Below are 24,019 nucleotides of genomic sequence, written 5' to 3'. Positions count from 1 at the left end.
GAACTCGAACTTGATACGACTTCTGTCGAAATTGTACAAAACTTTAAGATAATCAGCAAAATTTACGGTAAGTTTTATTCTTTTAACACTACATTATGCAAAAAAAGAATCCCTATACCCGAATTATAATATCTGCATCAAGATATAACTTTGTTATTTAAAAAAAATAATGTATGATATATTCTTAACAGTTACTTTTATAATGTCCACCTTTATTAATGAAGCGAAGTGATTTGATTACAATATGCATTCAAAATGATATCTGTTTAGACCCAAGTAAAACATACGATCAAAGATATGTAGCCTTTAAAAATGAGCAAAACACTATGCAAAATGAAAGCTTGAAATGAAACAGGAATGAAACAACATAACTATGCAAAGGTGAAAACTAAATGATTAAAACTACACTAAACTAAATATATTACAGTAGACAGCAACCCATGACAAGCACATGATCACAACATCCTGGCTAGGGAACGGCACATATAAAATAATATATTATGACTTCCATTGATTATTGCGACTCATATAGGACAAATATAGTAATGTTTGATCTAAAGCGAGGGTGTGTATGCAATGTATATGGCTGTTATACTTTGCTCCTGTTAGATAATAGCTCAACAATTTCCAATAAATTTATAATTTGTATGAATTATTGTTTAGTTTTTTTTAAATAGCTAAATTGACCCGATAATATGCGCCGCTAGACGTCATAAAACAATCACTTTTCCATTATGGCGTCGTAAATTTTGTTTTATTACGTAAAATGTTTCGGGAACTTTAGTGATGTCCAGTAATGGCGGACAAATAGCGATTGGGGTGTATAGAAAATAAGCTGGTTCTCGGCTGACTACTACACTTTGTTCATTGAGTGACGCGTAATACAAGAGGATTCCAGTTTAAAATTAATCAACACCGGCCTTAAAACTCCATTTAAATGCAATTTTCTCCACATCTTCACGAAAAAGAATAACCCTCCGCCCTGGTGTTTTCTTCGTACGACCTCATGTTTAAAATGGCTCTTAACTAATGCACTAAAAGCATTAATTGAATTTCGCGGAATAGTATTTAAGTATAACAAGTGCGCGGAATAGTATTTAAGTATAACAAGTGCTTATTAATAAATTTGGTGTATTTACTGTCTTCTGATTGGTTAAAAGAATTAGCTTTATTTTCAATGTTATCAATTTTTATGGAGACACGCCCACTCTAACGTTGTGTATTCATACGCAAACATCTGTGTACGTTGTTATTCGTCTCTAACATATATTTTTTTAGCCTTAATTTTGATAGAAATTTATTTATAATGAATGGCAATAATTTATTTTGAATTTATTGAACCATAAAATTAATTTTTGAGTCTTCACTTTAACATAATCCGCTTCCCGGTTATTCAATGTGAAGAGTCAAAAATTAATTTTATGGTTCAATAAATTCAAAATAAATAACTGTACAGCCATTCATTAAATGTTAATCTATATAACGATACATGTAGATTACCTGGGATGTAAATTGTAACAACAATTATAATGTGCGAGAATTTTATCACGTTGTTATTTACAATTGAAAGAAACACATCATATTGTAATTGTATAATTCAAAATAAAATATTTTCTCTTCCTATTTATCGTAGGCATAGCACACAAAGTAAAATTTACTTTGGTTTGGTGTGCTTATTATCTACAAATGCTTATTATATACAAATAATCAACTAATTTTATTATATGTTAATTCAAAACTTATCAACGACAATCCCTCGTTAATTCTAATTAAAAAAAATTCCTCCATGATATGTTATTTGCTTATTTAAACATGGTTAGACATTATATTTGTCGATATTTTATAAATATAACTATCGAGATTGGATAAATTCGATAATTACACCTTATGTAAGAATCCTTGGTTTTCATTGGTTGGTAGCCAGTGTATTCAAATGAATATCGGTCATTTTTGAACGACGCCGGGGTATTTGCAAAAAGTATATGACTTTTTTACACTCTCTGCCGTGGTATTTTTAACAGCTATATCATGTTAAGGAGGGAAATTTGCGAAAAATACCAGTTTAAGGTTTAAACAATATTTTATTCAAATAAATTGAATTGGACTGGGCAACAGGCATAGCCTATGTAAGCCCTCTCCACCAGTCGAGAGAATGTTAGATTTCGCGAGCCGTAAGGCGAGGGAAATTCATTCTCAAGACTGGTATTTTTTGCAAATACCCCTCAAGAACATGCTATATTTGTTTAATTACACCTAATGTTAACTGGCGAAATTTAACATTCTCTCGTCTGGTATTTTTCGCAAACACCCCTCCTTAATATGATATATCTGTTTAAAATCCTCTAGTACCAATGAAAAATTCTATATGCATATTTTCAAATTTCACCACCCATTTAAAAAGTGTTATTATAGATCATCTCTGGTAATTTAATTCATCTCACATTGATTCTTGATACGTCACTGAATCACTCCGCTAAACATGCCAAAAGTAAGAAAGCTTTGTAGTGGAATTCTTTTCATAGCCTTTTAACAAAGTACACAATAAATTGGTTAAAAAAATCTAAGATTGCAGTTTGAAGACTACAATACTGTTCTGAATGGACATAAGAATGACATTTCAATTCGTCACGCATGGGGCAAAACACAAGCCTCTTTCTTATAAAGTTTAAGTATGTTAAAGAGGAAAAGTACTACTAGTTCAATCATGCTGTTTATCCGAAACTAATTGCCAACAGCACATTGATTAGAAAATGGTATATATTGGAATACATTTTTTATCAGTCATACATGCTTATTTCGACATGTATTAGTAAAAGAACAACAAGAAAATTAGTAAAATCTTGGTGTTTCAATCAGTTGTTAAAAGATGTTGACTTTCTGGATTGAGATACGATCGGAACAGGGATAATGTTAAGATAAAAACATGTTCGATATGCTTAGACATAAAAACGTAAGGATGTACTTAGGTGATTTAAGGTAAAATTAGATAAATCAAGAATTCAAAATTGGTACTTTAAGCTGGAATAGTATTAGTTAAGGATCAAACTAATCTAAAAATATTGATAGGTCATGAAGCTCCTTTTTGGAGATATTTGACTTATATAAAATATGGCGGGAAAAGGCTGACTCGGACTTTAACCTTATATTTGCATTGGTTTTATTTGTGTCTCAAATCGAAAGAAAGAAAATCAAAAATCTGCTTAAATTTTGTCAAATAACCTTTTATGAGCTATTAAGTCTTATGTTGAAAGATAAATAGGTGTTATGGAACAAAATATTTTACTTTGTATCGTATGGAAAACACACCAAGGAGTCCGAACATTTGACATTTATTCCAAAACCTCACCTAAGTACATCATTAAGTTAAATTATAAAACACATTTAAAATATTAATATAATTACCAGGGGATATGTAACCAGACAACAATCTTAGTACACAAATTACATTAAAAGATATTATAAAGGGAGATAACTTCCAAGTGGACGAGAAACGTCCCGAAGAAATCATCGGAAAAAGACCAACAGAAAAAACGAAAAAGGAACATACAACCAACAGAAAAAACAACAAACGAACTGACAACCAATGCCTGCAATACACATAAACAAGCTGTATATGGTTTTAATTTCATAGTTCTAAATTGAACTATAATTTTTTTTTAAATGTACGCGTAATACACTTCCTACAAGAGAGACGAAAGATACCAGAGGAACAGTCTAACTCATAAATCGAAAAAGACACGAAATGAAATGACAACGCCATGGCTAACAATGAATAGTCTAACCGAAAAATAATAGTACACAAGAAACAACATAGAAAACTAAAGAATAAGCAACACAAACCCCACTAAAAACTGGGGGTGATCTCATACAAATGAATATGATTTACCGAATTTATTATATAATACAGTTGACAGCAACGAGACTCATTTGTAACAGTTGATCGATTTGATAAAAAGCAATGAGAGTTCGTGTTTATTAAGTCCCAGTCCAACTAGACCACGATCGCACTACGCTCACCGTAAAATAAATTCAGATCGTGGTGAGGTCGCGGTATTAGCGGCATGAAAATGTACATTTCCGTTGCTTTCACGATGCCACTACGTCCTCATTACGCTTCTACAACGATCCCGCTACGATTATACCACGTTCTCACCGCGCTCATTCTGCGACATCACTACGCTTATTAAGATCTTTCTACGCTCATCACGTTCTCACTACGACCATACCACGAGTTATCCGATTGCAACACGATCTTACCACGCTTCTACTGCGGTAATAGTACGTTCTTACCACGATTATACTACGTTCATAACGTGATCTTACTACGTTATCAGTAATAACGTCAACATCGTGTTCCATATCAATGCAATTCCATTCCTTCTATTTCTGATTAATACATAGCTTTCTCGGAAACAATACAGTCATGCCACCAAAATGTTCTAGAACACGTGGACGCGGTGGTAGGGGTTGATTCAGAGGCAGAAGGAGCTCTGACAGTAACGAATCATGATCAAGCAGAAATTTCCGACCGACCAATCAAACCCAAATTACAACCTTTTGCGGGTCCATAAAGCTCAAATGACGATATTTTAGTGAACGATAGCAGAGATGACACAGATGTGTTAATAGACATAGGAAGATGTGGTATGAGTGTCAATAAGACAACACTCCATCCAAGTAACAATTTATAAACCATTATAGGCCAAGGTACGGCCTTTAACACGGAGCATTGGCTCACACCGAACAGCAAGCTATAAAGGGCTCCAAAAAATAACGTCTAGTGAAAAAACATTCAAACGAGAAAACTAACGGTCTTATCTATATAAACAAGAAGCATTGTTGAGCCGTTAGAGAAAATGGACAAGAACTTCATACAGACAAACAAAACCTGGAGATATATAATATATTGTATTTGAAATAGACAGTGAGAATAATGGTCGTAGTATGAACGTAGTCAGGTCGTAAGAAGAGCGTGATGAGGGCGACAAGAGCATGCTAGAATCGTACTTGTCTTGAACAGCGTGGTGTTAACGTGGTAAAGTTGTAGTGGAAGCGTAGTTCGGTCGCGGTAAGAACGTGATGGTCGTAGTGAGGTCGTAATAACGTCGCTGTGAGATCGTAGTGCAGTATCTCCGAAGAGAATCACGCTCTCGCTGCGATGGTACAGCGACCTTTGCGATCTTACTGCGACCTTAGTGCGCTCTCATTTTGCTTCTACTACGACCTTATTTCGCCACGACCGTACCACGATTGTTTTGAACATGTTCAAAGTTGGCCACGCTCATCACGATATCAAAGACCGCACCACAACCGTGATACGATAGCACTACGATCATCAAAATTTGCATTTTGTTCACAGATCGTAGTGCGATCGTGGCCTAGTAGGACTGTGGTATTAGATAAAAACCACTTTAAATTATCAAATACATTTCAAAACTATGTACTAGAATTTGATCAAACAGAAAAGTAAAGAAAAAATGGTATATGAAACAAAGATAAATTTACCAGGTCACAACTTTTCATTTTTAATGTTTCTGATTTCAGATCATCCTGATTGCGATGCTAAAGAACCAACTTTAGTATTAGACAAATGTCCTACAGGTTTGTTAACTTAGACAGGGAATTAACAAATACACATCAACTTCTGTGAAAATTTGTTTCTTTTTGTCTAATCTAGAATCACCTTATACAGTGATTGTTGTTTAACAAATTAAATTTTAGTACTTTTTAAAACTGGCAATGCTCAACATTGATATTGTAATTTCAGTTCTTTTTTAAACTAGCTTAGTTCAAAATTGATATTGTAAGTAGTAAGGTATTCATGCGCTAAATTTTTAGCATTAAAAAAAACGCAAAACGGAAAAAATAGATATCAACGAGTGTCCCTATGCAGTTCTATATCAAGGTATCTGCACTTGCCGGTATACTCATTACCAAAATTTGATATTGAGTGTACGGATCACACCAAATAAGGCGATACGGTCGAGTATGCGATTAGACTATTTTGTATCTTTATTCACCAAAACTTAAATTAAAATCTTCAAAACGTACATAGATATCTCTTACCGATTATAATCTATACAAAATACTGATGTGTCTCCGGATAATAAATAACTTGCAATGAATAAAACCTTTATACGACGTAACGTAACGTACGTCAAAGGCGAAAAGTCATAAAACTTAATAAACGGGAAATATTACAATTTATATGGGCGCAACGTTACATATGCGCAAATACTCGAAAATAGTATCGACAAGTACAATAAATAATATAGATAAATTCAGTAATAATAAATGGAAGAAACCCAACAATTTGGAATATCCTTTGAAATCTAACACTGATCATGCATGCTAACATATCATATGACAAGAATATACTATTTGACCAAGTTAAAACTACGTGTGTATGTGTAACCGGAAGAAGTTTATCTTGTACGATTAAAGTGAGTTTATAATTTATCGACAATAACGTTATCGAAAGTTATGACATCTTTTGAATCTAAAGAACTTCTACGAAAGCGTAAAGTAAAAATCACGTCTAACCTCTCATCCAATCTGTCAGAATCGGTCAGGAGAACTGTTGTATGTAGAACTGTCATCCTGACACCGCTTAGACAGTTCTAGCTAGAACAGTTCTAACCTTAAATTGATTAGGTAAGTTCTACCTAGAACTGATCCTGACATCTCTACCCTAGAACAGTTTAAGACAGTTCTACCTAGAACTGATCAAATCTGTTAACAGTTCTACGACTAGAACAGTTCTACGGCAAGAACTGTTCTACGACTAGAACAGTTCTACGATAAGAACTGATTTGGTCAGTTCTACGGCAAGAATTCATTTAGTCAGTTCTAGCCATAGAACAGTTTTAAAAGAACTCTTTGTCATAAATATAATTCAGAAAGAATATTATATATATTATAACTTCAGTGTCGTCATTTTGAACTGTTCTTCAATCCTGACAGGTTTGGTCAGTTTTAGAAAGTTCTGCTGACGGTTCTACGGTTAGAACTGATATAGTTAGTTCTGCTGACAGTTCTGCCGTTATAACTGATTTGGTCAGTTTTACCTAGAAAATTGTTAGACAGTTCTACCCTAGAACTGATCCTGCCAGTTTTAACTAGACTTGATTTTGGTCAGTTCTACCTAGAACTGATTCTGAAAGTTCTATATATAACAGCTCTAGGGTAGAACTGTTCTAGGACAGATTAGAACAGAGCTGACAGATAATTCTGACAATTTAAATGAGAGGTTAGAAATGATCTCCACTGTATTTGCGCCCCACAACTTTATGTTTTATTTTATTTTTCATATCATATTCAACGGAAGCACCAGTTATAAATGGAGGAGGCTGCATATGTTAAAATATATCCCCCTTTGTAATCATTGCAGAGTAAAATGCTTGAATATTTAGAACATTTCATTGACTGATGGACAGTATAAAAGATATAAGAAGATGTAGTATTAGTGCCAATGAGACAACTCTCCATCCAAGTCACAATTTGTAAGAGTATACCATTATAGATCTAATTGCGGTCTTTCACACGAAAACAATCAACCCTGCTAATAGCTTAAGTCACATAAGAATATGCTTCCAAAGTAAGCTCTCGTTTGAACATTATGTAAGGTCGGTTAGATCCAAACAAGCTACCCTTTTGGACTGAATGTATTAAATCATGATGTTTTATTATTAAAATTGTGTTCTTTCCAATCAAATTGTTGCCCACGCATCTTAAAAGTTACCTCACTAGACTAAAATGAAAATTTTATCACGCTATTTATTAACGAATCATTATCATATTCTGTGATTCAAAAATAAAACTATTTTTAACATCAATAAAAAAAAAAAAATCTTTCTTAAGGGACCGTTCAATATTTATCAGATGGATGGGCCGGTGCATTCTTAATATTGTTTTATTAAAAAAGTTATTGCCCATCCTTTTAAATTGTGAAAAAGGTCCTTGCCCATCTAAAAAAATCTATAAAAAAAAGTCCTTGCCCCTCTCAAACTCTAAGACAATCAAAAATGATTTAGGTTCTTTTCTATTTTAAAGTTTTTAAATTTTTATGTCTTGAAATCAAAGAATAGACTTTATACAAAATTTAAAATGTGCTAGTTAATTATATATGTATATATCTATGTGTGTATCAGAACCATACATTTTATTGATTTTTAAAACCAGTATGAATATACATGTACAGATTTGATTTTATATGTGCAGCCTCAAATACAATATTGATTTAGAATAAAGGAAATAATTCAAAGTAAGGGACAATAACTCTTGGACTAGTAAACATATTATCATATACTGAATTACTAATTATTGTCCTAAAACAGAACATGTTTATAGTTCAAATATCAATGTCCCTTTATCTATTCTACTTTTCAAAAAAGAAATTTATTATGGTCTTTTTAAGCAAATATAGGCAGACATGTTTTTGACTTTAATGCAGCCTTTTTCGCCTATTAATTAATTTCCTAAATTTGACAGCTTAACACCAAACTATAAAACAACCTTGCATTCTTTAAGATGAATATATAAATGAGATAGCTGTACAGTTATATGAAAATCTAAGTTGATTTGAAAAAGTTATAAAAAAAATGAAAGGTGACCATCCGAACTTAGTCGAAACTTGAAATTGTAGCTTTTTTCAACCTATTAACTAAATCCTTTAAATGACAGCAAAAAACAAAGTACTAAACAGCCTGGCATTCAGTAAGATCAATATACAAATGATAAAGCAGTAGAGTATTATGAAAATGCCAGTTGATTTGAAAAAGTTATGAAAAAAATTAAAGATGACTATCTTGAAATAACAAAAAACTGAAAATTTAAGCTTTTTCTTAAACCTTTTTATTAAATCCATAAGAATGACAGTATCACACCAAACTACCAAACAACTTGGCATTCTGTAAGATCAATATATAAATGAAATAGCTGTTAAGTTTTATGAAAATCCATGTTGATTTAAAAAAGTTATAAAAAAAATTTAAGATGATTATCTGGATTTAGCCTAAACTGAAAATTTTGAGCTTTGTTTAACCTTTTTATTAAATCCATAAGAATGACAACAATGCACCAAACTACCAATCAATCTGGCATTCTATAAAATCAATATATAAATAAGATAGATGTAGAGTTTTATGAAAATCCATGTTGATTTAAAAAAGTTATAAAAAAAATTAAAGATGACTATCTAGATTCAGCCTAAACTTAAAATTTGAGTTTTTATTTTCTTACCTATTAATTAAATCTATAAATTTAACAGCAATACATCTAACTACCAAACAACCTGGCTTTCTATAAGATCAATATATAAATGAGATAGCTGTAGAGTTTTTGGAAAATCCAAGTTACCTATTAATTAAATCCATAAATTTTACAGCAATACACCAAACTATTAATCAATTTGGTATTCTATAAGGTCGAAATAATCTAAAAGATAGTCTGAACAGAAAATTCTAGCTTTTTATTCCTTAATAAAATCCTTAAAATTGACAGAAATGAGCCAAGTTACCAGTTTGTTATGACATGTTTTGAGTGCCCGCAAAAGAAATATCCTACAAACCAATAAAATTGATAACAAAATTTTTCCTATAAAATATGTTCTGGCCGTTCACTAAATATTTTAAAAAAAGTTCTTGCCCATCCAAATATTTCCACAAAAAAGTGTTTGCCCCGCCCCATTTTGCACCGGCCCATCCATCTGATAAATATTGAACGGTCCCTAATGATTCATTTTGAAACAGAAGATTATTTTGTCTATTTTAATAATTTTCAAAATTGTACGTCATTGTCTGTTGCTTAAAACTACTTAATATTTTTTTTAAAAATTTTGGCCTTTTAATTAAAATATGTCTGTACCATATGTTCTTTCTTGTTAAATTTTATTCTTTTTCGATGCCTCAACTATCCTTGATTTGTGCATAATTGCACTTCGAGTATTTCCTTATTACGATGCATATTTATTATAATGATTTAGCCTTGTATTTATGGTTCTTTTTTTAAAACTAAATCACCACCGAAATTTAATGACAGACGGACATATATACAAAACTTAATGAAAAATAAAATCAAAAGGTTTGCGTTATGTTGTAAATGTTAACGTTATAACGCAAAATTTGATTTTATTTCGCAAAGGTCTGCTTTATTTCGCAAATATGTGTGTTAAAACTCAAGGGTTGTGTTATTTTGCAAAGATTTAAGTTATAACGCAAAAGGTTATAACGTAAACATAGGAATGAATATTACTTTGACTTGATTGTTAGTGTTGCTTTCCACCTACACACGTATTGTAACTTTTTAAAAATTCTTACCCCGTTGCAATTTGTTTTCTAAAATTAAACTGTTCTGAAATTTGAAAAAAAAACTGCTGTAGAAAACCACAGTCAAGTCATGCAAGTGCAAGGGGATATAATAAAACATACTTACAATCCTTTAAGACTTTAATTCCACTTTAATGTTGTTGTGAAAATCAGTCTAACAGTTCGTATAGATACTTTATAGTCATTGTCATGCTAAAGTACAAAAGTTGTAATTTAGAATTGCTATAAAAATGTCCAAACTAAGCTTTGATATAGGTTTTCTTTCGAAAAGTCTGCTATATTCATCAAATATTATGAATATTTCATATTCAGTAATATATGTGAAATATTCATCAGATATTATGAATATTTCAGGCAAAGATTACCATAGCCATATTTGGCACAATATTTTTAGAATTTTGGATCCTCAATGCTCTTCAACTTTTTACTTGTTTGGCTATAAAAATATTTTGATATGAGCGTCACTGATGAGTCTTATGTAGACGAAACGCGCGTATGGCGTACTAAATTATAATCCTGGTACCTTTGATAACTATTTACACCACTGGGTCGATGCCACTGCTGGTGAACGTTTCGTCCCCGAGGGTATCACCAGCCCAGTTGTCAACACTTCGGTGTTGACATGAATATCAATAATGTGGTCATTTTTATAAATTTCCTGTTTACATAACTTTAAATTTTTCGAAAAACTAAGAGGATTTTCTTATCCCAGGCAAAGATTACCTAAGCTGTATTTGGCACAATTTTTTGGGAATTTTGGATCCTCAATGCTCTTCAACTTTTTACTTGTTTGGCTATATAAATATTTCTATATGAGCGTCACTGATGAGTCTTATGTAGACAAAACGCGCGTCTGGCGTACTAAATTATAATCCTGGTACCTTTGATAACTATTTACACCACTGGGTCGATGCCACTGCTGGTGGACGTTTCGTCCCCGAGGGTATCACCAGCCCAGTAGTCAACACTTCGGTGTTGACATGAATATCAATAATGTGGTCATTTTTATAAATTTCCTGTTTACATAACTTTAAATTTTTCGAAACACTAAGGATTTTCTTATCCCAGGCAAAGATTACCTTAGCCGTATTTGGCACAATTTTTTGGGAATTTTGGATCCTCAATGCTTTTCAACTTTTTAATTGTTTGGCTATAGAAATATTTTGATATGAGCGTCACTGATGAGTGTGTTCTCCAATTTATCTATATTGTAGTCCTGTGGTGTTGTGTTGTCATTTTGATGTTATATTTCACATGGCTATACAAGAGGGAGGTTTGGCATGCCACAAAATCAGGTTCAACCCACAATTTTTTCCTTTAAAAATGTCCTGTACCAAGTCAGGAATATGGCCATTGTTATGTTATTGTTCGTTTCTGTGTTTGTTACATTTTTTTAACGTTGCGTCGTTTGTTTTCTCTTATTTTTGAGTGTAAATTCACATTGCGATAAGACGTGTCACGGTACTTGTCTATCCCAAATTCATGTATTTGGGTTTTTCTGTTATATTAGTTATTCTCGTGGGATTTTGTCTGATGCTTGGTCCGTTTCTGTGTGTGTTACATTTTAGTGTTGTGTCGTTGTTCTCCTTATATATTTAATGCGTTTTTCTCGGTTTTAGTTTGTTACCCCGATTTTGTTTTTTGTCCATGGATTTATGAGTTTTGAACAGCGGTATACTACTGTTGCCTTTATTTATGTAGACGAAACGCGCGTCAGGCGTACTAAATTATAATCCTGGTACCTTTGATAACTATCATATACAGTAATATATGTGAAATTACAATATATTTATAGGAAGTTTCCATGGGGAGATAATAACTTTTTCTATCTAAAAGTCTTTATTCAAAAGAATAATGATTTAGGTTATCTCCCCATGGAAACTTGTCAATAACGTATTGTTATTTCACACATATTTTACTGAATATAAAATGTTTTAATTCAAATGATGTCTGATTCTTATCGATATAGAAGACTTTTCAAAAGGAAAACTATATGAAAGCTTAGTTTGACATTTTTATAGCAATTCCAAATGACTGCATTTCAGCTATGGTATGAAACTGACTATAAAATATCTATACAAACTGTTAGACTGATTTTTTACGATAACATTAAAGTAGATGAAAATCATATAGGATTGTAAGTATGTTTTAATTATTATCACCTTGCACTTTCACATTTTGACCCAACAGTTTGTTCAAAATTCTGACCAGTTAAACAGTTTGGTTTGATAAAACAAATTGCAATTTGGTTAGAATTGTGAATGAGTTGCAATAGTTGGAGAAATACACTAAAAGTCAATTCACTTAAAAAAAAACGCTTCCGTAAATTTCCTCTACAAATAACTTATAAAAATAAGAAAAAACACATGCAAGCCATTTATTTGTTGAAAATTTTCTAATGGATCAGGCCATTTAAACTATCTCGTTTTTTTCGTATTTTTTGTGTAGCCGAATCACGTATTTGGAATACAAAATTCACCACGACAGCAATTACATCGTCCGTCTCCTCACTTTACCAAATATGTGACTCTTATGTTACCTTGTCTAATGTAGTAGTCACACTGTTTGTAGCTGTGCTGTATATACTCTGCATTATGTTTTACAACATATTGTCCACAAAAACAAAGGAGAAGGTTTAGGCGCACGTGAAACAGTTTCTACCCCATCTCATTGTATGCCTAAACCAAATCAGACTGTTTGAACTTATAATTGATTTGCTATTTTTTTTTAATAGAGTCGATGGTTTTTTATTGATTTGGTCTGTTATGCAATCTGGTATTTTTGCTATGCCTGTTATCGCTTCCTACGTTATCTTATCAATGACATAACGGTCAGAACTGAGGTAACAAGTGTGATCCTCTATAGTTATGGCAGTTGGTACACCATATGCGTTATTAAATTCCAGATGTCCAAAGGGGATTTCTGGAGGCTAAAAACTTAGACAATGGTCTTTTTGTTTGTCTCTTCGGAGGAAGTTAATTTAATATGGTATGCGGATCAAATCTTATCAGGTGTGTCCATATGGTAGATCAATGATTTAATCGGTTATCATTAGACATACCATGTCACTGCAAGTAAATCATCCATTATAAATTATTAGACTAATTAAAGGTAACAACAGTATACCACTGTTCAAAAGTTTTAAATCGATTGATAGAAAACCAGGTAACAATCTAAAACCGAGAGAAACACATAAATTTTAAGAGGAAAACAACGAAACAACTAAGTTGCTGAAGATCACTTAATCAAGGTCGTGACCAAATCATGATTCAATGCATTCGCTTATAGAATAAAATCGACTGTTATGAAGGCCTTTTTTATGGGTTTGGCGTTGCCCAAAATTCGCTTATCCTTCATGCTTCTACTGCTTCCCAACGAGAAATTTTATATAGTTTCATCTCTTATAGTAGATGATAAGCTTTTTTATAAAACATATGCGTGGGCAAGTGACCCTGCATCGAAACTAGGATTTCGAAAATAACAGCACAACATTGAAATATACTAGAAACAATGATTGAATAGAGGTCGACCATTAGATTGGTATTAGTTAGAAAAATGGCAACATTATGAAACAAGACAAAATACAATTGAAATTATATAGTTACAGAAGTTACTGAAAGGTTATTCAAAGCCAAATTTCAACTTAAATATACATAAAAAAGGATAATAAAACTATCGATCACCGATGAAAATTCAAAACAGAAATATAACAAAATCAAATGGCGAAATCAAAATCTCAGATATATTAAACAAACGGATAACAACTGCTATATTACTGACTTGGTACATGTATATATGGTGGATATGCTTGAATTGTCTGCTTTTCTATTTGTCAGTGCCATATTTATTTCCGATATTATAAATGTAATAAATCCAATTAACTTCTTCAGCTGCTTGAACACTCTAAATGGTTATCACACTACGGAATTGTGTTCTACTGATGTGAACGAATATTAAAATATAGTATGTTGCATGTTTTCTAAAGAAGCTGTAACCAATAGACGTTTTTTTTAAATTTCTATGAATTGGGTTTTTTCCTTTGAAAAATATTAATTGTGTAACCTATATAACATAAAGTAAAAAAAAAAGTAAACCGTAGTTTTTCTCTGAACACTCAGTCTTTTATATTTTTGGGGGTGTTTTTTTGCCATCTAATTGTTTTCGGTTTATGAGTTCCAGTTCTCTTTTTGTATCTCTCGTCTCTCTTTCGTAACAAAGCAAACTTTAAATAATATTTTCGTCATTTCAGATTCTGATCCACCAAACGTATACATTACTCCCAGAAACAGCAGTATGTATGTACATAGACACGATAATATGACATTGGAGTGTGTATTTGTATCGCTAACTGACATTACCAGTTTAAAATGGAGCAAGCATGGAAAAAATGGACAAACAGTTTTAAATGAAACAACTCATCCAGATAAATTTAGTATTAGTCTTTCCAGATCTTCTCGCAACGTATCGCTTTTTAAATCTGATTTTATACTTGAGGACGCAGGTACTTATCAGTGCATAGTTTCTAATGAGAATGGTGAAAATGATGACAATGTAACCGTACTCATATATGAAGGTAAGTTTACTTATGACAACTGTACTTGAAAAAAACAACCCATCAAAAAAGTTGTTTGTTTTTTATAATGTTGTTTTGTACGATTTAATTTAAAAAAATAATTTATCGTTCTATCAGGCTGTATAATTTAAAGTAGAAAAAAGTATATTTTTGTAAACTATATAAGACGAAACAAAAGAGATAATGAAAATCAAAAGTAAAAGAGAGGTATACATTATGTATACAATGTGATGGTCAATCAAATGGATAAGAATAAAACAACAGGTACCAAAGCAATACACAGCAAGTAAACCAAAGATAATCAACAAATGATTAGTCAATGATAAAAAATCATGAGACGTTGCAAGGTAAATTTGGGAATGGTAACATGCTTAACATCCCCCTTTTCCTCGTGTAAAATTTTAACTTTTTAGTAAAGTTTTCATAAAAAACATTTCTAAAATACGATACTGTATCTACAGTTATCGCAACAATTTATATATACTAACGATAACAATGTAAAAGCTGTATACAGGAAAAATATTGAAAAAAACTTTGCAAAATCACCTTGTGGTCTCGAAAGCGGTTATTTAAACTTTGGCAACAAAAACAACTACGCATGCGTATATCAAAATTTGTCTAAAAATAGAAATATAAAAAAATGCCGCGAAAATTTAAATCATTATTCCAATAGATCTATCGGTTGTTTATATTACAAGTTGTCAACCATTGTTTATGTACTGATGTATACGTCTTTCCCTTTGGATTGATAAAAATAATAGAAAAGAAAAAGGAATGAAAACAAGATATTTGACGTCAGCATCCACGGAAAAGGGGGGTCAAATCTTATTGAGAAGGGATTATTCACAAATATTTATATTTACTGTATGATCCTGTATGCATGCTGGTTCTATAATTATGTTTTGGGGTGGGGTGACATTTTGGCATTTCTATTATTTGGGGTGGAAAATTCATGGTTAATTTATGCTGATAAACCCCTGTGATTGTCTCATTTATAATTCTATAATCACAAAGACAATTATTAATAAATCTATTGAATATTCTGTTTTATGTGAATGTCGTTGTCCATTTAAAAAGAATTGGGATGTGCCCAATACTTTGCTTTTACAATTCTGGTATTCACAACTACTGGGTTTTAAATATAGTTTAGTCAACGTTGATTTAATGTTGGTAATACAATACAATGTTAACTCAACGTTGAAACAATGTACTAATTTAAACGTTATATGGTCAACTTTGAATCAATGCTGAATGTTGATTGTTGAATGCTGATTCAACGTTGATTAAAAAAGTGTGCCTGCAGGGTAACCATTAAAAGCGTTTGTTTTGATAAAAAAAAAATTACATTGAACAAAATGTAATACACACACATAAAGACACACATATACATGAGTATATACATACATTTATATAAACGTGTATTTTGTTATCAATCAGAAATCCCTAATCCTCAAGTTACATCTGAAATATACCCGCTGAATCTTGGTGGAGACGTACATTTGGAGTGCATGATTGACGTATATCCAGAAGTAACGGATGTTTGGTGGATGAAAGACGACGGACTTATAGATATAACAGATAGTCGGTACAGCGGATCTACTCCACAAGAACCATCACTCAAAATATCAACGACTACAACAGACGATATTGGATATTACAGATGCTGTGCAAACAATTCCGTAGATTCCAGCTGCAGTAACGATATTATACTTGGATGTGAGTTTACCTTTCGTTTCTACAAAATTTAGCTCGTTTTTTTTTATATAAAGCATACAATGATGTAGATATCTTATATATGTGACCTACAGTAGTAGTAGCATACTAAGTATCTGACAGAGAGTTGGAACGAGTATCAGTTGATATAATATTATTATTTCAATTTCACTACAAGGGTCAAATATCAATGACCTGATGGTAAATAGTTTTTTCGAATCCCTAGCTTTACCACTTACTGTTTGTGATTTTATAAAGGATGTAATGCATGCATAAAAGGAGACACTTGTATTGTCTTGCCTTATCTGGTCTAGAGATATTGAGATTATGATCATTTCCATTAAAAATACTTTTGTCTGTATTTAGGGGAACAGAGCTCCAAGCAACAAAATCGGGCACGAAACTTATTGTTAAAAATGCACATTCTCGTTCCCGAATTTAATTGTTCTATTACGTCATACCTAATGTCGTGTAATGGTCAACGTAAACGAAAGTAGGCTATGGTACTGTGCATATATGACATGTTTATGTTTTCAGTTTCTTAAAAGAAAACGGACTTCTTATAATTTATATATTGTATTTATTCTAAATGTGCAGTCATTGAAAAGTTGCATAAAAACAGGGTCTGCTCTGTTTACAACAAAGTATGTTGATATATGAAATGCAACAATACATGCACATATTTTGATGCTATGTAATCGTTAAACAATAGAGACTTTATCTTAATTTACTTGTAAAATTCATTCTTTTTAAATTCATTCTAACAAAACCAAACATTGAAAATTACCGATGTCTTTTCTACACCTTGATATTTGAATTTCTCATGGAATTACTCGTTCGACATTGTCTCTCCTGCATTTGAGTTTTCTTTCCACGATGATGATTGTTCCCCTTCGTATGGACTGTACATTTCTCAGTTGCTTCGATATGAAAGAATTTGCTGGAATGTCTAGGGAAGTTTTACTTTGCTTTAATATACGTATTTATAATCTTTATAGGTATACTGTTGGTGTTAAATCATAAATCTAGTATTGTTGGAATTGACTTCTAATTTCCTATTTCCTATTTATTTTTTTAAATGTGTTTATATAGAATGAGCAGCAGGTAACAACAACAAATTTAGTACAAGTGTAACAATTAGGAGGTAATGTCAGCATACCAAACACAGTAACTTCACCATTCTGAAGTCGATCTTTAAGTTCTTGTAGGCGTTGACTAAGTTGCGTTTATATCCTTCTCTTTGTTGGTCGTACTCACCCGGCATGGTACTGGATATCAGTCACTTCGTAGCATATATATTTTTGAATGTGGCACTTGGATCAAGGATCATCTTCCGTAAGCCGCTGTTCGATCTTCCTCGATGTTTTTTTTTCGTCCTTGGTTCTTCGGTTTAGTAATGGTTCCATAACTGTGTGTTGCAATCAACACAGTTTGTTTTGACGTAGTCTGTAAATGTTGTTGTATATGCGGTTGAGTCGGAGTTTTTCATCTCTTCCAATGCATGGAACCAGACGTCTACTACCTCTGCATGTGGTACGAGAGTAAGAACTGCTGTCCTGTTTATTAGTTGATTAATGTCCGGTTCTCCTTTATAGTTAAAGTACTGTCGAGTGCACTTTACGCAAACATCACTGTGTAAATGAACCCAGAGCATCTACTGATCATACATAAAATTTAAGATAACTAAATTTGACTTTAAAATTAGAAAAAAACATGTAATCACAAATGATGGCATACATATTTTATTTTTTATAAATAAAGTAACAATATAGACATAAGGCCGTACTTTAACCTATAATGGTTTACTTTTTAAATTGTTATTTGTATGGAGAGTTGTCTCATTGGCACTCACACGACATCTTCCTATATCTATATATTTTACAAATGAGAATTTTTGTATTTTTTAATGAAAAGTGCAGTATTCAGATGATTTTATAACTCAGAAATGTTATATATTTATCAATCACAAGTGCATTTATATAATGATTTAAAATAATGGATTTCTTATATTGTACTGTTATACCACTGTCCCAGGTTAGGGGAGGGTTATGATCCATTATATATACATTATTCGTGTATGTGTCTGTCCCAGGTCAGGAGCCTGTAATTCAGTGGTTGTCGTTTGTTTATGTGTGACATATTTGTTTTTCGTTCATTCTTTTATATAAATAAGGCCGTTAGTTTTCTCGTTTGAATTGTTTTACATTGTCATATCAGGGCCTTTTATAGCTGATTATGCGGTATGGGCTTTGCTCATTGTTGAAGGCCGTACGGTGACCTATAGTTGTTAATGTCTGTGTCATTTTGGTCTCTTGTGGACAGTTGTCTCATTGGCAATCATATTCTTTTTTTATATTTATACAGAAAATTATTTTATTTTAATATATTTGTTTTGAATTTATGTAAAGTGTCCCCACATGACGCTCAAACTATGGTTGTCAACCAATATATGATGGCCATTGTTATCCAATGTTCAAAGTGTTGAAGAACGATAATGATCAAACACATTGAATGACATTGGCATAAATAAATAACAATGTTTTATAAACAACAAAAGGGGCTATTACATATAAGATGACCTTATCACTTCAAAGACTTGAAAGTACTTGCAAAACCTTCGTTCCCATGAAAACTTAGAGTAATGTGTAACTGTCCGACGGGCTCCAAAGTCGACAGCATAAACGGTCGATGTTTTCAGGTTAATTTAAGATCGTAGGTTCAATCGGTAGATATCTGGTTACACTATATCTTATCTATGATGTGCTGCATTTGCCTCTATAAGGTAAAACAGTCCGTGTGTGACCAATTCCATACAATATGGTATGCCTTTCATTAGCCACTTTCTAGCAAATTCAGACTTTACTATATTAATTAACGTGTCTGAAGACGAATTTGTGTAAAATATTTTTTTTGTTTTTAACCCCTGACAATATAAATAAACTGAACTCTTGACCAGATCTTTTCGGGACGTCGGGTTGTTTCTATATTTTTTTGTCTTCAAGCAAATTCGGGATAAACCACCTTCTACCCACTCTCACTCTCTTCAACAGGCAATGTCGAGGATAAAAAAGAAAATCATCCTTTATGAGAGTTTGAATTTGTTAAATATTTGCAATTTTTATAAAATCACAGAACCTACAGATTTTGTTATATTTATTTATGTGGAAGACTAAAAAAGGGGGGTGTATACAGTATACGACTTCCAAAACTTGTTCGTTACTCAACACTTTATATACTGAAACAATTAGAGATATCAATATATTTGGTGTTTAAGTATCAAATACTGGTTCGCAACTAAATGTCTTAATATATCTACAGTATTTTCCCTCATATTGACATCAGTTTAATAGAATAAAATTGAGAAAGGAAATGGGGAATGTGTCAAAGCGACAACAACCCGACCATAGAGCAGACAACAGCCTAAGGCCACCAATGGGTCTTCAATATTTATTTAAAATGGCAACATGTATAATATATTTTCACAGATATATTTTATTTACATATGATAATTGTGTTCCTAATGCGCCTTAGGGACATTGACCCAGTGATTTATGGGTTTTCAGTTAATATGGAAATCCCTATCCAAATTTCGCTCCACCATATAATCGTGGATTCTAATAGTTAAGAAAGATATATGTGTGTACCCTCCTTGCTTGTCTCGTTGTGTCATTTATAAACTGATCAAAGATGCGGAAAATGCCAACGGCACTTTCAAAACCCATTAGTCAAAGAGAAACTGACACCACCACGACAAAAAAGGATCCGAAACAACAAAAAGAAAAACATGTCAACAAAAGTACTAAACAACGCAATACGAACAGAATCTGATCTACTATTAACATCCGTCAAAATTTCCATCTTATTTACTGATGTCACAATAGATAAAAAAAAAAAAGCCGGGATTTTCAGTACTTTACCACGGATATGCTGTGGTTATCTCTGAGACATTGCAAAAACACAATATCATTTCAAAAAATCTCTGAGGACAACTTATTTACTTATAGATTATCGATGATCATCTCAACGAGATTGATTTTCTCGCTTGAGCCGGTAAGGCGAAAGCGAGAAAAGCAATCGAGTTGAGATAACCAATGATCATCTGTTTATTGATATTTTACCTATGACGACGTTGTCAATTTCATGTCAATTTCGTTAGCAACACCACGTGCGTCCTTAGTTTGTAGCGATAATTTTCCATCTCAAGCGATTAACATGATATGAAAAATTATCACCAAAAAATACCAAAGGAAAAATGCACAAAAAAACGATAATCTACATTATTCAAAGATACAAATATTATGGTTCCATTATGTGATCAGGTAATTTTTTTTTTACAGATTCGCCTTTTATAATAAATTCTACAGATTATGCAGAAGGATTCATTGGGAAATCAGTACATGTCAATTGCGAAGTGAAATCAGCCCCTAAAATACTTGATGTTACGCTTCAATCTGAACGAACGATTTTAAATGCAGATGTCTTTAACATATCCATTGGAATTCATCAAAAAAAGTTCACATTTACAATTTACGAACCAACATTACAGGATAGTGGAAATTATACATGCAACGCAACTAATGAGCACGCATCCAGAATGAGTGAGGCAATTACACTAGAAATATATGGAGGCAAGTTTTATTATATTATTTCTTTCGGCTTGGCTGTTTTTACGTTTTAATGTTGCTTTAGCATGAATTGTTTAAAATTAACTGTCATATATTGTTCATTAAAACACTCCCTATGTTATATTTACTAAATTAATAGTTCACTGTTTTACTTGATTTATTTCACTTAAATGGGTGGAGTTTAATCCGTTCGCTCATCATATACCAGTCCATCTATAGACATGTGGATTGGGAACATAAGCACATATCAGAGAAAATTCTTCAACTTATGCAGACGGATTTCCTTTATAATACCTCTATGCATATGTCCGTTATTCTATAACGTTTTGAAATACTTTTTTCCTCCTTGTATCCCGAATGCATTTTATTGGGGGATTGGGATAAGTTGAAAATAGAATTGATCATATATAAGGGAGCTACCATTTGATTTTTATGGGGGGCTAGGATGAAATTTGAAAAAAATAGGCAGGACAGGAGTTTTGAGTAAAAAAAAAAGGCAGGATGTGACACTTGCAAAAAAAAAAGTCAGGACGACAATTTAGGTAAAAAAAAGTCAGGATAAACTAAAAAAAAAAAAGGCAGGACCGATTAGAGTGAAAAATAAAAAGGCAGGACAGAGATTACAGCTAAAAAAAAATGCAGGACAAAATTTTTCATTCAATTGAATCAAACTTGGCCACAATCATCAATGGGGTATCTAGTTTTTAAAAAATGTGTCCAGTGACCCGGCCAACCAACCAAGATGGCCGCCATGGCTAAAAATAGAACATAGGGGTAAAATATAGATTTTGGCTTATAACTCTGAAACCAAAGCATTTAGAGCAAATCTGACAGGAGGTCATATTGTTTATCATGTCAAGATCTATCTGGTCTCAAATTTTCAGATGAATTGGAGAACCCGTTGTTGGGTTGCTGCCCCTAAAATGGTAATTTTAAGGAATTTTTGCCGTTTTTAGTTATTATCTTGAATATTATTATATATAGATAGAGATAAACTATAAATAGCAATAATGTTCATCCAAGTAAGATCTACAAATATGTTAACAAGGCCAAAATGGCCAGTTGACCCCTGAAGGATTTATTTCCCTTTATAGTCATTTTTTTTTAACTATTTTCATTAATTTGGTAAATTTTTGTAAATTTTTACAAGATATTTTCCTCCGTAACTAAAGGGTCAAGTTCATTATATATAGAGAAAATTGTAAGTACCAAGAATGTTCAGTAAAGTAAGATCTACAAACACATCACGATCACCAAAACACAATTTTGTCATGAATCTGTGTCCTTTGTTTAATATGCACATAGACCAAGGTGAGCGACATAGGCTCTTAAGAGCCTCTAGTTTTAATAGTTTACAGTTCTTGGTCCTTGATCACTTTTCGTATTTATCTATTTTTTATTCTTTATGGAACTTAATCGAATTCTATTATTTTTTTATAGTGTTTTTATTTGATTATGAACTATTAAGTATCATAAAAAATAAATATCTTACATTGTCGCATTTTTTACTGAAAAATATCATTAGATCATAAGATAATTGACCCGGACAAGTTGACCTGATAAAATTTTAGGGCCTGATCTCCTAAAAGTTCTTCGTTTTGGAATTTAAATTTGGACATAGATCATACCCGATGGAGGTTTTTAGTAAAAACACGTGTGTTGTGTCAACGAAAAATTGTTCAATTGTCTCCTCCTCCAATCCCCCCTCACGATTTTCAGTGAATATAAATAGTGAGTTCAACATCAACACACAAGGTCGTCTCTCTTTCCAAAATTGAATAGACATAATATACATTTGAAAATAAAGTTCATCCTTCAACCAAAACAGGTCGTCAGTAGTTCCTAAACCTGATGAATTGTCATCATGTCTAAAAAGTTAAATCACAAAAATACTGAACTCAAGCAAATGGTAAAATCAAAAGCTCAAACACACCAAACAAATTGATAATTAATTTTGCAATTTTTTTGGATAACTTAAATTACGAGAAAAAATGGTCTGCAGGTAAGTGCTATTTCTAAGAAAGCATATAAAATGTTATATGTCTGTTATAACGAACCATAATCTTCGTACCAATCACATACCATTTCGTACCATAATATTTCATACATTTCATTTTAGAAATATAATCACATGCATTTTGTAACCCGACAATATAAAAAAAACACCAGTTACCGGAATATATAAAACATAATAATTATCAAAGGTACCAACCATGCTTATAATTTAATACACCACATGCGCCTTTCGTCTACATAAGACTCATCAGAGACGCTCAGATGACAATAGATAGAAAGCCAAACAAGTACAAAGTTAATGTGCATTTATGACCCGAAATTTCAAAAAGTGTGACAAATACGGCGAAGGTTATTTATGTCTGGGATAAAAAAAAAATCCTTATTATTTCGAATAATTCATACTTTTGCAAACAGTAAAATGAAGATGACCATATATAAGATATTCGTGTCAACACCGAAGTGCTAACTACTGGGATGTGATACCCTAGATGACGAAACGGTATACAGCAGTGGCCTTGACCCAGTGGTGTAAATAGTTATCAAAACATTTATTAAAACGTCAGTAAGGGAAATTGCATATTAAAACCGAATTGTCATACTAATACTCACATTTAAAACTTCAAGTATTTATCATGAGCTAAGTATGATATGGCAAAATTAATTTGTATTTGGTATAAAATTATACATGACACTCTAATCGAACACAACATCCTACCTCAGAGCCTACCTCAGAGATAACCAGCCTTGGTCTTACTCTTAAATGCTGC

The 24,019-nt window shown here is 32.2% G+C and overlaps 1 protein-coding gene across 1 annotated transcript; it reads left to right on the top strand.

The window, feature by feature from the left end:
* LOC143062534 (opioid-binding protein/cell adhesion molecule-like) lies at positions 1–23,363 on the top strand. Its single transcript, XM_076234201.1, has 6 exons — positions 1–67; positions 5,545–5,601; positions 14,575–14,898; positions 16,336–16,614; positions 20,949–21,239; positions 23,356–23,363. The coding sequence occupies exons 3-6, from the start codon at positions 14,619–14,621 to the stop codon at positions 23,361–23,363; spliced, it is 858 nt and encodes a 285-aa protein (XP_076090316.1). The 5' UTR covers positions 1–67; positions 5,545–5,601; positions 14,575–14,618.
* The last annotated feature ends 656 nt before the right edge of the window (positions 23,364–24,019 follow it).

This window comes from Mytilus galloprovincialis, chromosome 2, assembly GCF_965363235.1.
Source record: "Mytilus galloprovincialis chromosome 2, xbMytGall1.hap1.1, whole genome shotgun sequence".
Lineage (NCBI taxonomy): Eukaryota > Metazoa > Mollusca > Bivalvia > Mytilida > Mytilidae > Mytilus > Mytilus galloprovincialis.
The sequence above is the reverse complement of the archived record's forward strand: the minus strand, read 5'-3'. Positions and strand labels throughout refer to the sequence as shown.

Excerpts from the sequence above, each read along its gene's own strand:
- LOC143062534 (XM_076234201.1), top strand. The coding sequence starts at position 14,619 with ATGTATGTACATAGACACGATAATATGACATTGGAGTGTGTATTTGTA. Across the intron at positions 14,899-16,335 it reads AACCGTACTCATATATGAAG|AAATCCCTAATCCTCAAGTT; the intron begins GTAAGTTTACTT and ends GTTATCAATCAG. Across the intron at positions 16,615-20,948 it reads TAACGATATTATACTTGGAT|ATTCGCCTTTTATAATAAAT; the intron begins GTGAGTTTACCT and ends TTTTTTTTACAG.